The sequence below is a fragment of the Atractosteus spatula genome, chromosome 26 (genome assembly GCF_055471065.1).
Source record: "Atractosteus spatula isolate fAtrSpa1 chromosome 26, fAtrSpa1.hap1, whole genome shotgun sequence".
NCBI classification, from domain to species: Eukaryota; Metazoa; Chordata; class Actinopteri; order Semionotiformes; family Lepisosteidae; genus Atractosteus; species Atractosteus spatula.
In genome coordinates this window covers 10,502,999-10,518,271 of record NC_142731.1, presented here as the reverse complement: position 1 = coordinate 10,518,271, position 15,273 = coordinate 10,502,999, and the positions used below count along the sequence as shown (strand labels likewise).

Here is a 15,273-nt window from a genome sequence, read left to right as displayed (position 1 = left end):
TGAATGTCAGGACAACAGCAGCTCAGCTCTGACAGGTTCCGGAGGAAACACATTCTGACCTCTCAGTCTGAGGCTAGTGGCCGTTTCCCCTCTTTTCTCTCTTCGCTGCACAGTGGGTTCTGTACTGACTAACAGCACAATTCTTCTTAATCCATTACATTAATTATTGGCTTAATGACACCCAAAAGGGACTGCTTTCCTTCTACAGACATAAACCCCTCAAATATACCATAATTACAGTTTGGAAATAAAAGATATACATTTCATCACTAATCCGTTTATTTAAAATGCTAATGTATTTGGAAAATTGAACAGTTTCTCAGGAAGCAGGTACAGTATTTTGAATTGAGAAAGCAGGCAGCCTCTCACGTCTGTGTTTTTAATGACATGGGCGCCGCTTCAACTCAATATAATTTATTTTATGTAAATGAAGGGCAGAATCACTACAGAGATAAGACATTTATTACCACTGCTGTGAAGTCTGCCCAGACTCGGCGTATGTTTTACTGTAGATACTGCATGTAAGAGAATAACTATTATTCCACTGGAAAGTATAATTGAATTTCACTCTGCTAGAGAAATGTCATCTCAAAAGTTTTTCAGTTTACAAGCCAGCATAAATTTAAAAAATAGCTTTGAAAACATGCTTCACAACAACTTCTTAAAGTGCACAGGCTAATTAAACTGGATGACATGACCGAGCCAGACCAGCCTGATTTAGTAATCCACCTGAGATGCAGCTCTCCAGTATCAGGGCAAAGATGGGGGTGTGGGCTAGTAGGACCCCAACTACAGCATCAGTCTGCCACCTGGGGGTTTTTCCACTGTCATGCAGCTATTGTCAGTCATCACAGAGGTCTGGATCACAGACTTAGAACAATTCCACTGCCTTCTGCTTACAAAGATGAAAATGATGTGGGACACAGGGGGGACAAGGACAGTGGGGTACACTGTGGGACAGGGACAGTGGGGAAACTGTGGGACACAGGGAGGACAGGGACGCAGCTGACCACTGTGCCAGTGCCCCTGGGACATAGGAGGAACACTGTGGGAGGAGGGGTGCTGGGACACAGGGGGGGGCAGTGACAGTGGGGTACACTGTGGGACAGGGACAGTGGAGGACAGTGTGGGACACAGGGGGTCAGGGAGACAGTGACTGTGGGGGACACTTTGGGACACAGGGGGTCAGGGAGACAGGGACTGCGGGGGATACTTTGGGACACAGGGGGTCAGTGAGACAGCGACTGTGGGACACAGGGGAGACAGGGAAAGTGAGGGGACACTGTGGAAGAAGGAAGGCAGAGCTGGTTAAATAAACGATTTGTGTATTAAAACAGAAAGAACCCTGTGAGTTCAGCACCCCACCCTAGCTTTCTAAGGGAATCCAGGCAAACAGTCACTGCAGCTGTCGAGCAAAACTCTGGCCCTCCTTCACAGTCTTACTGCAACAATCGTGCTCACCCAGGGTGACTCACAGTACTGTACTGCTGCTCTCAAAGAGGACTGCAATACAATACACACGCACAACGACAGCCAACAGATCACAAAGCAAAGACAGAAACAACGGGATTAAAGTAGAGTGTCAAAGCCCCGCAGAATCACAAGAGTGCCCTTATAGCAGAAGCCTTGCTTTCCTGTGGAGCAGGAGCCCAGCGGGGGGGTGTGAGCACAGGGCTGGTTTGGAGAGGAGCCTGCTGGTTTGTTTCTCTGCGACGAGCCCGTGACTCACGCTGGGTTGAAGAAGGAGAAGCCTGCAGCTCCCAGACCTCTCCTGACAAGGTGAGGGGGAGGCAGAGCGGTTTAGCGCAGGTCTGGTCGTGAGCACAGACAGGCCAGGCCCAGAGAGGCTGAGGCAGGCTGCTGAAGCCCCTGCCCAGCCCTTCGGAGTCCGGCCTGTCTAAGACTCCACAGGACCGCAGGCTCCCAGACAGCTCCAGCTCCAGTTACTCTCTGTGCCCCACCAGGCTGCAGGTCAAATAAAATACCAAATAACCCCTGACATCTCGGAAGTGTTGTGGGAAATTCCTCAAGAGAAGAGCAGGGGACAGTCTTGTGTAGATTCAGCCTTTATTGAGCTGAATAACACACCAGTGTAGGAATGGGTCAGACAACAGACAATCACCAATGTTTTCTAACCCTTTTAGGAGCTTGCGTCTTCTGACAGTTTGGTTCGTTTTAAGTCCAGTTCTTTGAAGCTGATCACCCTTTCTCTTGACAGCTTCATCAGGAGCAGACCAATTCCTGCTGTTTTTCCAAAGCCACTCCTTCCTTTACTTTAACAGACATTCAGGCAGCTTGGTGAGTGACACAGAGTTGATGTCTTCCAGGAATTATGTCATTCACATTAAGTACAAATACATTAACATTGAATACGATCTGATATGTATCCTCAGATTTCAGAAATATCAGAATGTCGCTCGGTTGGCTCTCAGGAGTGGACTGCAGGGATTATTGCTGTTTTTTTTCTTGCAATAAAAGCTTCTTAGGTGACTTGAATGGGGTTGTCTAAGCTTTGAAGGCCTCAGAAAGTTTTGCATTTTGTACTTCAAACACCTCAGTTAATCATAATCTTAAATACACTTACACTGCATGGTATACATTTTCTCAATGTGGAAAACAGGAGAAAAAGGTCACATTACTCTCATCTTTATGACTTTAGACATCGTAAGTCCCAGTATTTCGAATGATGCCCTACAGACTGCTCAGCGCTCTGTAATATTTACATATACAGTATATCTTAGCAACAGATAAGGTTGTTGACTCTGTAAACGGTGAACAAAACCGGCTCTTGCCTGCGCCTTTGTATTTGAATCCTGGAGTCACGTTTTGAGGATACTCGCTCCCACCATCGAGGGCAAACTACTGTAAATACTAAAACTTACCTTGGACGAAAGCCGAAACTCTTCGACTATAGTTATGCGATTGTAGTTCTTCTCCCCCCCCCGGAGGGAACGCTCGGGAAAGAAGGCCACTCCCGAAACGAACTACATATCCCAGAGTGCCCCCGCGGCGTCCCGCTGCTTTGCCAAGTAAAACATCGCCGCTGTAATTCATTGACAGCCGGAGTCCGACGGCGCACCTCCGAGTTCAAGCTGAGACACAGCGATCGATCGGGATCTTAACAACGCGACTCAAAGCGTGAGTTTCCACTGTCAAGAACCGGCAAACCGCGTTCTGTTGATTTGATATCTGCATGTTTTGTTAAGAACCGGTAAAAACACGGGCTATTGTTTCAGCCACACTCTCTGGCTCTGCGGGTACGTCAGAGACACTGTATCAAGTTCACAAAATGTTATCAGGGCGGGTTTTAATTCCGCCTGATTGTCGAGCCGGTGGCAGCGACACTGTTATGTGTGTGGCGAGGGTCTGTTTCTGTTGTGTGATCGGTGCCTCGTGTGTGCTGCCTGCAGACTTGTCATTTCTCGATCCGAACGTGTTTCCCTATATTTTTCGTTTTCTGTCGTTTCCGCTCGTTTAGCCGATCGCGGAGTGTCTGAGCTTGTTCAACTCCAGTTAGCAGCACTTCCCCTGCCTGCTATCGGCGTGAAGCACTGAGCGCAGCCTGCGAGTCTGTGGGCACAGCGGGTGCCAGAGAGGTCACAGCACGGCGCGTCTTCAGGTTAGAGATCCCTGCTGCTCTCACGGGGGAATAGGAATTATTTGAAATCCCGGACAAAAGCCGCTTATACGTGGAATGTATGCACGAAAAGCTCACAATCTGACATTCTGTATCTAAAATGACATTTGCACGGGACTGTGTGTTAATATCGTGCGCTTACAGCTGCATCAGTGACGCCGCAGTGAAGCCCAGAGCGAAGGGTAGCCCGAGGGTGTCAGACACTGGAGGACTCGTACGCTGGGATAAGCGATGAGAGCACAGCGTTTTCGGAATCTGTGGAAAGCCTGAAACTCCCATTTGGCGAACAGAGAGATGACAAATTAAGTAAACTGCTATAAAAGTCCCAAAATGTGGCCCCACAAGTTCTCTGCCTCCATGGCCGGATTCCTGAACTGCTCCAGCGGCGCTGTCAGCGCAGTGAGGACCGATGCAGTGTCTCCGACCCCGCTGGCCGGCAGCCCTGCGCCTGTCCCACGCCTGTCCCTCCTGTCCCTCCAGCGTGTCCGTCTGCGGGCTGTGGGCCAGCGGTGCCGCCCGAGACCGCGCCCCGGCCGGTCAGCACTCTGCGAGGTCTGACGCCCGCCCACTCGCCCGGTGGACGCTGTGCACGGCGTGGAGGGGCCCAGTGGAGACACGCGGAAGCTGAGAAGGATGTCGGTCAGAATATAATCAGATACCAGGATCGCCGCGGTCAGACTTCTGCAGTGGATAGAATCGCAGTGGACCACACCGGTCTCAACACCCTGTGGTATTTGTAAAAAATGAAGAAAGATTGCAACACGAGAAGGCCATTCAGCTCCCCTAGCTGGTCTGCTGTATCATACCTTACCGCGCCTCCCTGTGCTCTGTCCTGGTTCCTCTGCTGCCCTGTCTAGTGGGTCTATCGGGGCCCCTGCTTTGCGGCCTCCTGCTCGCAGCTGTTATTCAGTCACACGCCAGCAGAGGGAGCCTTTCTCCACACGCTTCAGGACAAGTCCTGCTCCTCGAGCTGTCCTGAAAGGCGCTGTTTCATCACGTGCTGTTCCTGCCCGGGTTCAAAGTGCCACTGGGAGCCCTGCAGCGGCCTGACGGAGCTGCTCTTCCCCTCCAGCCCACTTCTTCAGTGACGTCGGAGCGGGCTGGGCACAGCTGTCTGGGGAATCCTGCTAATACAATCCAGCCACACATTCTGTAAGATAAGATCACGTCATTGGCCAGATACAATTTCTTGGATTAGGAATTCGTCTTTTCGCGTACCCCATCTTGCTCTCCATGAGACACACAGACAGGGAGAGAAGCTGGGGGTCAGAGCGCAGGGTCAGCCATCGATATGGCGCCCCTGGAGCAGCTGGGGTTAAGGGTCTTGCTCAGGGGCCCAACGGAGTAGGATTCCTCTGCTGGCCGCAGGATACGAACCGGCAACCCTCCAGCCACAGGCGCAGATCCTGAGCCGCAGAGCGTGTTTCTAACACACCAGAGATGAACACTGCCCCCCATGCCTCTCTAGAGAGGCCATAGACAGAGCTGCAGTTTTCTTTGTAAAATATGGAAGCACAAAACCTCCCAACGTTTTGACTTTTCGCTTTGCCCTCAGGTCAGAAAGTGCTCATGCATACGGTCCTGCTTGGATTGGCATTTTTAATCACTCAGGCCCTGAGGCTCAAGCACGGCCAGGCAGGGCTGACCTTCATCAGGAAACGATTCCTCTGGCACCTGACCGGCGTTAAAAGTGTATTTCATAATCACGCAGCTAAGGAAAAATGGATACCATTTCACAGCCGTGTGGACCTTTTCTCTCTTCCTTCTCTGTCACGTTTCAGCAGAGGGAATAGGACTCCCATTGCTTAGCAGTCTGAGCCATTGCGGGTTTTGCCTGCTGCCTGTGTGATGCTTGCTGTCTTGTGGTAAAACCGAGCACGGGACCGGGCAGCTGTGCAGAGGGAGTTTGACTTGCTCCTCTGGGGCAGTGCTGCTCGGAGGCGCAGGTCAGGAACACGGGTCGGTGAGTGGCAGTCTGTCCAACCCAAAGGGGCTTGTGCACTCAGATCAGCCAGCATCGGCGACTGCTGGAAGTACCGGCGCAGACGGCAGCCAGGGTGTGAGTGGGCGGGGGGGAGAGCCACAGCCGTGTTTCTGAACCTGCGCCAGGCTCTTTGACTGCATTTGCGTTACGACATGCTGTTTGAACTGCTGACTCAGACTGACTCGGGCCCTCTCTCTCTCTCTCTCTCCCTCGCCTCCCTCGCTCTCACTTCCTCCCTCGCGCGCGGTGAGGCAGGACGGCAGGAGGGATCGACGCCGAAGGTCAAGCCGGAGAGGAGCCTGCTTCTGACCAGCGGCTGCCGGACAGGAGCCCCGGCTGGGGAGCGCCGTGCCGAGCCGCCTCTCTGTGAGTGACCGCTCTGCTGAAGATTAGCCTGCCTCTGTCTGCCTGGACTGCCCTTTGTCATGATCTTCATCATGGTTTTCCAGCACACAGGGATCTTTGTTTTAGAGCTGAGATTTCTAAATGGGATTGACGTGGGTGAAGCAGGGATTAGGAAGTGCTTTGGGCAAGATGTAGAATTATTAGACAAGAGCCTTAAAAACTTATGAAAGTTTTGTTTGTGTAGAGAGCGAATTCCTTTTTGCTTTTTTGATTAAGGGAAAAAACAAGGTCAGTTGCGCTGGGGTTCTGCGAGCTGGGCTGTGCTGCAGTGCGGACTGGGCATGGGTTCGGACACATGGAGAGGGCATGCTGTGTTCTGCTCACCTGGACCAGGCCACTGCTGCTAGCTCCCTCACTGCAGGGTGACCTTCCCGCAGGTCACTGATTCCTCAAACAGAAGCCTCCTGGGAGAAGGTGTCTGGGCCTCTCGTAATTACCAGGCTGCTCAGCCCGTAAAAGCGCAGCACTGTGCAACGACCCAGGTGCCCACTTCTTCAGTTTCTCAGGAGCCACCTGTCAGCTGTGAGCTGTAAAGCTAATCAGGTCAGTAGCTGTCACAGTCACCGAGTCTGCCTGCAGTGCTGCGCCCTGAAAAGCTCTCTTGTGTCACAGTGAACTTGCAGAAACGGACCTGCAGTAAACAGAACAATGGCTTTTCTTCTGCGGGGCCTCCGCAGGTGTGTGCAGGAGGGTGCGCGAATAGGAAACAAAGCTTTGGGATAAACTGGGCTGTTATGACTTCATCCGGCTTTTCAGCTTGGCCTAGTTTTCCAGCCTGGTCTTTTTTTGCCGTGTCTGTGTGCAGTTTAATGTTGCGTTTCTGTATGAATGTTCAGAAAATTGTCGCACCTCCTCGCCACGCTGCCTTTAAACAGTGTCAGTTTGCTCTGATTACGTGGTCTGATTAAGTAAGGTGGCGTATGATGGATAAGCGATAACTGGCACTCAGCTGGTGACTGAGGCTGCACTGGTTCTCTCCCCGGGGTCTCTGCCGGAGTGTGCCTCTGGGCTGGGTCCTGGCGAGACGTGCTGATCAACAGGGATGTGTCTTCATCCTTGCTGCCTGCACGAGGCTCTAGAAGGAGCGAAAGCAGCAGACAGACAGGTGTAAAAATAGCAGGAGGGGGAATGAGCTCGGCCCACTTTAAATAGAGCACAGCAGCAGTGGCAGGAACAGCTCGCTGCTGGACGCTTAAGGGAAAACACACTGGCAGCCTCAGGGGCCAAGTCTCAGTGCAGTTTGGAAGAAGAACCTGGGGCACTTGGTAAAGATCAGGCCTGTAGGTGCAGTGAGCACCTCTGATCCTCACTGACCCTTGACCTCGGACCTGGAGGTCAATGGGAAACAGATTCTGAATTTGCATTTCTGTCTTCCTCCTTCAAACCCGATGTCTCTGAGGAATTTCACACAACCGGAGCAAGCAGGTCAATATGTGCTCAATGCACCATTGGAAATGTAGCATCTCCGATTGCATTGAGTGAGTAAAATGATAAAAATGACACAATCGGCTTTTTAGGCAGAGAGGGCAGAGAGGGCCGAATCCGAAGCAGAATGGAGGCAGTGTCTGTGTTCTGGCCCCCTTCCTCTTTGCTCACGGGGTTAGGAGAGAGATCAGGTGTCCCAGCGGGGAGGAGAGCTCCCTCAACCTGCACCCTCTGGGCAGACACTCACCACTGACTGCTCGAACCCCAGCCAGCAGGGCTCACAGGCTCCCAGCTCGCTCGCTCTCCAAAATCAATTCAATTTAATGTATTTTTATAAAGCGCCTTTCAAGGTTTATAAAAAGGTTGCCCCGAGGTGCATAACAAAGCAAGTGACCATACATGTTGGGAATACTGCTGTAACCGCAAGTTACACCCACAGCCCCGCGCCTGAACACTCAGGTCCCCTGGGACTGGAGGAGTCCGGGCTTTTGAGAGAACCTCTCAGAAACATCCCAGAAGGTTAGACGAGCTTTTAAAAAATAGCTGCTTATTTGATGACTAACAAAACATGCAACACTAGCACTGTGCTGATGTCACGGACGTCCAAAGGGACTAACCGTGGGGAGCAGGAGAGCGGAAAAAGACCCATATGCGTAGCGGCGAGACGGGAAAAAGGCCCGGGCTCATAGTGCAAAGAGTTCAGGAATGCCGTATAGAAACCTATGCCCTCAGGGAGCGGACGTGGGGCGCCCTGGTGCTAGGCGGGTCTCAGGACATCTGAACGTCAATGCTGAGCGAGGACAGAGTGCAAGACCCGGAAATATATAGCCCAAGGGAAAGAGAGGGACCGGAAGGACAGCAGACCGGAAACCAGGGACAGGTCAGAGAAGGAGCGCCCTCTGGCTGCAGATGGCGTGACAGTACCCCCCCCTTCATGGGCGGCTCCCGACGCCCATACAAATACATGAGCTGCCCAGCACTGGGGGGAGGAAAAACCTCATTTAACTGAAAGGAAACCTCCGGGAGTCCACGGCTGAGAGCTACCCCCTCCTCCGGGGTATAAACCTTTATTGGGTGGAGGAAGGGGGGGTAGAGTAGAGCTCCGGAGACAAAAAACAAAAAAGTACACAAGCACAAACACAACAGACAAAAACCTGGGAAAGACCAGGGAGACTAAACCACACAAAACAGATAGGAACCAAAAACAGGAGGAACCAGACACAGAGCAGGAGGGACCAAACATGAGGGGAAACCAGGAAGAAAAAAAAATCAAAACAAAAGACAAAAAACAAGAAAAAACAGCAAAAACCCCGGGGAAAAATACCGCAGACTGGGCAATGGCACGTTCACATTCTAACGCTGATATCGGAGTGGACAACCTGAGGAAAGCCAGACCGAAGTCCGCTCACAGACACGGATGCCCGGAGTGATATCCAGCGAAAAGAATGGAGGAACGGCAGAAAGCTTACCATTCTATCACTGATATCGGAGAGAGCAAGACCAGGAAGAGCCAGGCACGAAAACCCGCTCCAGACACAGAAGCTCGGAGTGATATCCAGTAATAAGAATAGGAAAGCCAGCTCAACATTCAATCACTGATATCGGAGTGATCTACCCGAGGAAAGCCAGGTGCAGGACCCGCTCACAGGCACGGAAGATCGGAGTGATATCCAGCGATTAGAATAGAGGAACTGAAAAAAAAAACAGCCCAGAGAACAAGAAAAAACTGCGGCAAGACAAAAAGCGCCGCTCGCGGGGTCAGTAAGTGGCTCAGCATTCTGTCACGGACGTCCAAAGGGACTAACCGTGGGGAGCAGGAGAGCGGAAAAAGACCCATATGCGTAGCGGCGAGACGGGAAAAAGGCCCGGGCTCATAGTGCAAAGAGTTCAGGAATGCCGTATAGAAACCTATGCCCTCAGGGAGCGGACGTGGGGCGCCCTGGTGCTAGGCGGGTCTCAGGACATCCGAACGTCAATGCTGAGAGAGGACAGAGTGCAAGACCCGGAAATATATAGCCCAAGGGAAAGAGAGGGACCGGAAGGACAGCAGACCGGAAACCAGGGACAGGTCAGAGAAGGAGCGCCCTCTGGCTGCAGAGGGCGTGACAGCTGATAGTTGATGTACCATCTCTGAGTTTGATTCTCAGCTGGGCCAGGCCTCACTGCCCAGCACTGCGCACAGCTCTGTGCTCGGGCTTGGCTTCTCACACGTCTATGGGTCTTTAGGTCTTGAAACGGAGACCCTTATTTAATCACCACTGTAATTCCGAAATTCTACCCTGAAATTACTCATGCTCTTTGTTAGTTAGACAAGGGGTTTTCCACGGCTGCACCTGTCTGTGCCTGACTGTACAGTACATGAACTGTGATATTTACTGTAACTGCACTGTGATAAATCACCCCCCAGAGGCCTTGGCGCTGTGTGAGATGGTCTTCCTTGTCCTGTTGTGTTTATTATACAATAAGTAACTACGGTAACTGGGCAGTGACTTCCTGGTTAGACATGGTGTGCGGAATCACAAACACTGTTGATCCAGGAACTGGCTTTATTGTAGTGTTTAGGCATAGTGTTTAGGCATAGATCTCCAGAACCTGTTCTTGGGAGCCTGTCTTTTTTAATAGAATTTAACTGAAGCTAACAAAGCATCTTGAAAAGATGTCAATATGGGGCTCTTCTTATTCTGTCTTCATGTACACTAATGCAGTGTTCATCGATTTCTTGTCTCTGCTATTTATCAATTAAATAATTATGAAGATGGTTGGAGAGAAAGTCTGGAGTGGAGTGGACTGGACATGGACTCACTTCAGTCTTTGATCCAGTTCTGATCTTACAGGCATGCCGCATCCTGGACTGTACCATCTGGGTGTCTTTCACAGGGACGTCCCGCCAGACAAAGCTCCCACTACCTTGTGCATCAGTGCTTTGGAAAGTATGTGGTCAGACACCTGAGCCACACAACCGAAGTCACCCTTAAACTCACTGTTGCAAAACATTGGCCGTCCAGTTGAGGGGGAGCTGGGCACCCCAGTGTGACTCCCTCACCCCCAGAGATGGCGTCTCCCTCTGTGGTTGGTGGTGACTAAGAAAAACTCCTGTTTGAAGACCAGTGGCGAGGGAGGTGCGTGTCTGGGTAGGGGAAGCGCTGTGATGCTCCAGAAGGGGGTGCTGGTGGGCTCCTGGCGTGTCCTTTCTGGGCATGGCCGGAGGCGCTCAGTTTAGGGCGTGTCGTGGTGTGGCTGGCTGGCGTGTGCACGTCTCCCTGTGTGCTTCTCTCCTGTTTCCTTTTCCTGGCACTGCCATTGTAGCGGATGCAGATAAGATAAGGTTACAATTACAGGAATATGCAGGCAGGCAAGGTCGCTGTCAGTCCACCACCCTGTGTTTGGAAAGACCCTCAGTGTGCCTTTAATGAGCCTGAAGCCTAGTCCTGGCATTGTTTTAAATAGTCATTTTAAGATACTTTTAAAATCTGTCAAATTCCCTACATTCACACGTCTCGGATGAGAAGGATATTTTAATCACAAGGGAGTTCCAGGTTAAAAATAGAGTTCTTCTTCTTTTTTTATTATTATTATAATTGGAGCGATGTGTCATAAGGAAGACCACAGACCAGGTGAGGCCGCTGGCCCCATCGTGTATCGTGCTTCCTTATCAGCCCTCAGGGGATCCCCCTGAAGAACCCCAGGGAATCAGCCCAGCAGGTGACCCCTGGCCAGGCAGGGTGCTCTGGGACAGCAGCGATCTCTTCTTGAAGGGGTCTTTGGCATGGATCTGCTGCAGCTGAGCTTAGTTTTTGAATACTTCAAGCACAGAAGTGACGTCACTGTCACAAGCAGTGAGCAGTGGAGAGTCAGAAAGTCGGTGACAGAAGAGATAATGTCTTCACTGTTTGTAAGATCAGTTCAGTGGAATTGACTTTCTGGGCAGCTGGAAGTTTCTTGTTAGTCCAATTATTTCTAATTTGCTTCTGTATTTCAGGGAGCTGTAGTGACATAAAGAATTTCCTGTTAAATATCAAGGACATGAAAATCAATAATGATGCTAGTTTTAAAAAAGACATACTGTGCAATATAATTAAACTGTGTATACAGCGCTGTGTTAACTGTATTTATTACTTAGCTGTAGCCTGAGCTACACTGCAGCTGCATGTTGATCTAAAGACATGTGGTGCTGTGGGCTGGGCACCCAGGCAGGGTGGCTAAGAGGCTTACAGTAACTGTGTGTGATGAGTCAACTGGTCGTATTTGTTCAGTGAATATTCCCTTCTGTGGAGCCTCATGTGGTCGATTTTATTTCTTCCTTTTAATGCTTTATGTGCTGTAGCTGCTGCTATCCAGACCTGCTCACAGCCCGGCTGCCATATCTGTTCACTTCAGATTGGTTACGCTTATATAGCGCTTTTCTGGACACTCCACTCAAAGCGCTTTATAGGTAATGGGGATCCCCTCCACCACCACCTCCAGTGTGCAGCCCCACCTGGATGATGTGACGGCAGCCATAGTGCGCCAGAACGCTCCCCACACACCAGCTCTCAGTGGGGAGGAGAGCAGAATAACGAAGCCAATTCATAGATGGGGGTTATTAGGAAGGAGGCCATGATTGGTAAAGGCCAGGGGGAAATTTGGCCAGGACGCCAGGGTTACACCCCTAAACGCCCTGGGATTTTTAAATGACCACAGAGAGTCAGGACCTCGGTTTTACCTCTCATCCGAAGGACGGCGCCTGTTTACAGTATAGTGTCCCCATCACTATACAGGGGCATTAGGACTCACATGGACCGCAGGGTGAGCGCCCCCTACTGGCCCCACTAACACCTCTTCCAGCAGCAGCCTTAGTTTTTCCCAGGAGTCTCCCTTCCAGGTACTGACCAGGCTCACACCTGCTGAGCTTCAGTGGGCTGCCAGCTGTGAGCTGTGAGCTGCAGAGTGATATGGTTGCTGGTGATGATGTATGCAGACAGGCAAGTCTGTTAGCTTGGTTTTGTACAGTATCTCCAACCTGACTTCTGTGGCACCCCAGACACGTCCTCTTCCCAGCTCTGAGGCCTCTGCAGGGAAGGGGCCCTGCAGCATCGCTGTCAGTGACAGCGCAGGCCGGGGGCTCCCCTGGGCCTCCGAGCGAGAGCTGCCGCAGCGAATGAGACTGACAGCCGATGGAATAAATCTGCCCTCGCAAGCGCTCGTTTCACGAAATCAGGAGTGAGCAGGAGCCCGAGAAATGAGCAGAGCAGCTGGGGCTCAAGACGCTGTGCGTGACTAACCCGTTGGGTCCCATTGTAGATGGTCTGACAAATTGAACCCTGAGAGGTATTGGCTCCTATTGTATTAGAACCGGATTGGTCTGCAGCTTAGGTTACTGGGGGTCAGAGATGTCACACAAAGGGAGCTGAGAGTTTTTCTCAGGGAGTTCAGAGCAGGGTGCTGTATTGTCGGGGTTCCTTTGCTGGGAGGCCTCATTGTCCTTTTGTTCTGGAGTTATTGCCGGATCGTGCTGGACTAGATCTAAGTCCTGCTTTTTATATTCATAAAGGCACACAGGCATGCAAGAGGGGCTGGATCTGGTTGCCTGGGAACCTTGTCCGGAGTTCTGCAGTTGCCAGGGAGATGGGGGACAGAGTACAAGGTAGGGCTGAGGGCCCTATCAGAGAGCAGGTATCCCCCTCCCCCCTGCTCCCCCTCCCCGGCGCGCGCTGCGATCTGCCGAGCGCTGTGTGCCTCTCCACACGTATTCAATGCCTCCGCTCTGCTGCCGGCTGGACCGGCTGCCACAGCTGCTCCTGAGTGATTTCCACTTTGTCTTTGTCAAGGTCAGGGTCAAGTCCTGGTTATTTTAGCACCGGGAAGATGACTTTCCAAGCTTTCCACCTGCTTCTTAACATTTGCTCTGCTTTCCCTTAAACTTTAAGCAAATCTCACAGAGCTCTAATAAGCAGCTTTTAAAAGCTTGCACCGATACCGTGACAAAGCGAGAGATAAACCTCAGGAAATCCCTGACCTAGGCAAACAGCAGAATCCGCAGGAACAGTGGGCCGGTTTACCGTGGTAAATTGTGGAAAAGGTGTTGACTCCTGTTACATTTGCACCTTTTAATCTGGACTGGTGGCTTATAGAAGATGAAGGTTTCCTCTTTCAAATTAAAATGGGACCGGATTTCAGTCTACACACATTGCATTGCACACATGTGAAAATACTGTGACATTTTGAGAGTGTTTGATCCAGTTGAGACAGAAAATCTCTGCTGGTGTCTCATGTGGTTAGTTCAGGGGAAAACAGAGCACACTGCCAGCTCCAGGTCACCAGGAGACTGGAGGAAACCTGTAGCCACTGGACTTGGCCGGAGCGCTGGCTCTGTGGCTCAGGATCTGCGCCTGTGGCCGGCTGTGGCTGGAAGGTTGCCGGTTCAAATCCCGCGGCCGGCACAGGAATCCTACTCCGTTGGGCCCCTGAGCAAGGCCCTTAACCCCAACTGCTTCAGGGGTGCCGTACAAATGGCTGACCCTGTGCTCTGACCCCCAGCTTCTCTCCCTGTCTGTGTGTCTCATGGCAAGTTGGGGTATGTGAGAAGACAAATTCCTAATCCAAGAAATTGTATATGGCCAATAAAGTGATCTTATCTTATCTTCCCTGTCATGAATAGTGGCACTACAGCCTAACCTCCCTCTGCATCAGCTGTTTGCCTCAGAACTGTGTTAAGAGCTGAGAGCTGCCTGTCCTGCTTGCCCATGGTTAACAGAACTGGACAGTTCTGGGCACTGGACAATGCCACCAGGCCTGACCCTGACCCCACACTGACCCCTGCTGACCCCTGACCTGCGCACAGCAGAGGGAGGAGGCTGTACATGCTGGAGTGGGCACCTGCTAAGAGCGGGAATAGTAATTAGACTGACAGAGTTTCCATCCCCAGCTGAGTGAAGAACTGTACCAGAGCCTCTCAGTCCCTTGGTATCAGGGAACCCCTTTTTCAAGTTGTCTTCCATCACTGGAGACCCCTGGGGTGCAGGAGGCTGGGGTACTGACTCTGCTGGTCAGCACAGCTCTGGAGACCCCAGGGGTGCAGGAGGCTGGGGGTACTGACCCTGCTCATCAGTCGCAGCTCTGGAGACCCCTGGGGTGCAGGAGGCTGGGGGTACTGACCCTGCTGGTCAGCACAGCTCTGGAGACCCCTGGGGTGCAGGAGGCTGGGGTACTGACCCTGCTGGTCAGCACAGCTCTGGAGACCCCTGGGGTGCCGGAGGCTGGGGTACTGACCCTGCTGGTCAGTCACGGCCTCTTCCAGTGCCTCCTACAACTTGTCCCCTTCTGTTTGTGTGTAAGGTGGTGGGGAAGGGGTGTCACAATTCCGCAGGGGAACAAAAGCTTTGAAAGTGATTCTGGGGACGTCTGTGCACTTGGACCCTGCAAGCTGTCTGCGCTGAGCAGAGACGTGCTGAGTCAGCCAGGCTGGGGAGGGGCGAGTGGGTGGGACAGAGGCCTGAGTGGGGGTGGGCAGACATTCTCCTGGTCACATGGCCGCCGAGAGGGGCGATAAGGCTGGCGGAGCGTGGAGCAGCAGGCTGGAGCTGACAGAGTGCAGAGGGAAGCAGCCAGGGGAAGCTGGAGCAGTGCAGCTCTCTGTGGAAAACACAGCCCTGACGTCATGCACTACCGGATCTCACGGTCAGTCCTGTGCAAACCCTGTCCCTCAGTGATCCTGTCTCTGATCACTGTGCTTGACTCTGTCCCTCAGTGCTCCTGTCTCTGATTAGTGTGCTTGGCTCTGTCCCTCCGTGCTGGTGCTCCTGTCTCTGATCAGTGTGCCTGACTCTGTCTCTCAGTGCTCCTG

General features: G+C 52.0%; 1 protein-coding gene across 1 annotated transcript in view; it reads left to right on the top strand.

Annotated features, from left to right (window-relative positions):
* The first annotated feature begins 761 nt into the window (after positions 1-761).
* The window catches only part of hap1 (huntingtin associated protein 1), a 45,428-nt gene continuing 30,916 nt past the window's right edge, over positions 762-15,273 (top strand). The window contains exons 1-5 of the mRNA XM_088906133.1: positions 762-777; positions 1,742-1,779; positions 2,219-2,298; positions 3,061-3,138; positions 5,877-5,987. Of these exons, the coding sequence (XP_088762259.1) occupies positions 762-777; positions 1,742-1,779; positions 2,219-2,298; positions 3,061-3,138; positions 5,877-5,987 (323 nt within the window). The remainder of the gene's footprint in view (positions 778-1,741; positions 1,780-2,218; positions 2,299-3,060; positions 3,139-5,876; positions 5,988-15,273) is intronic.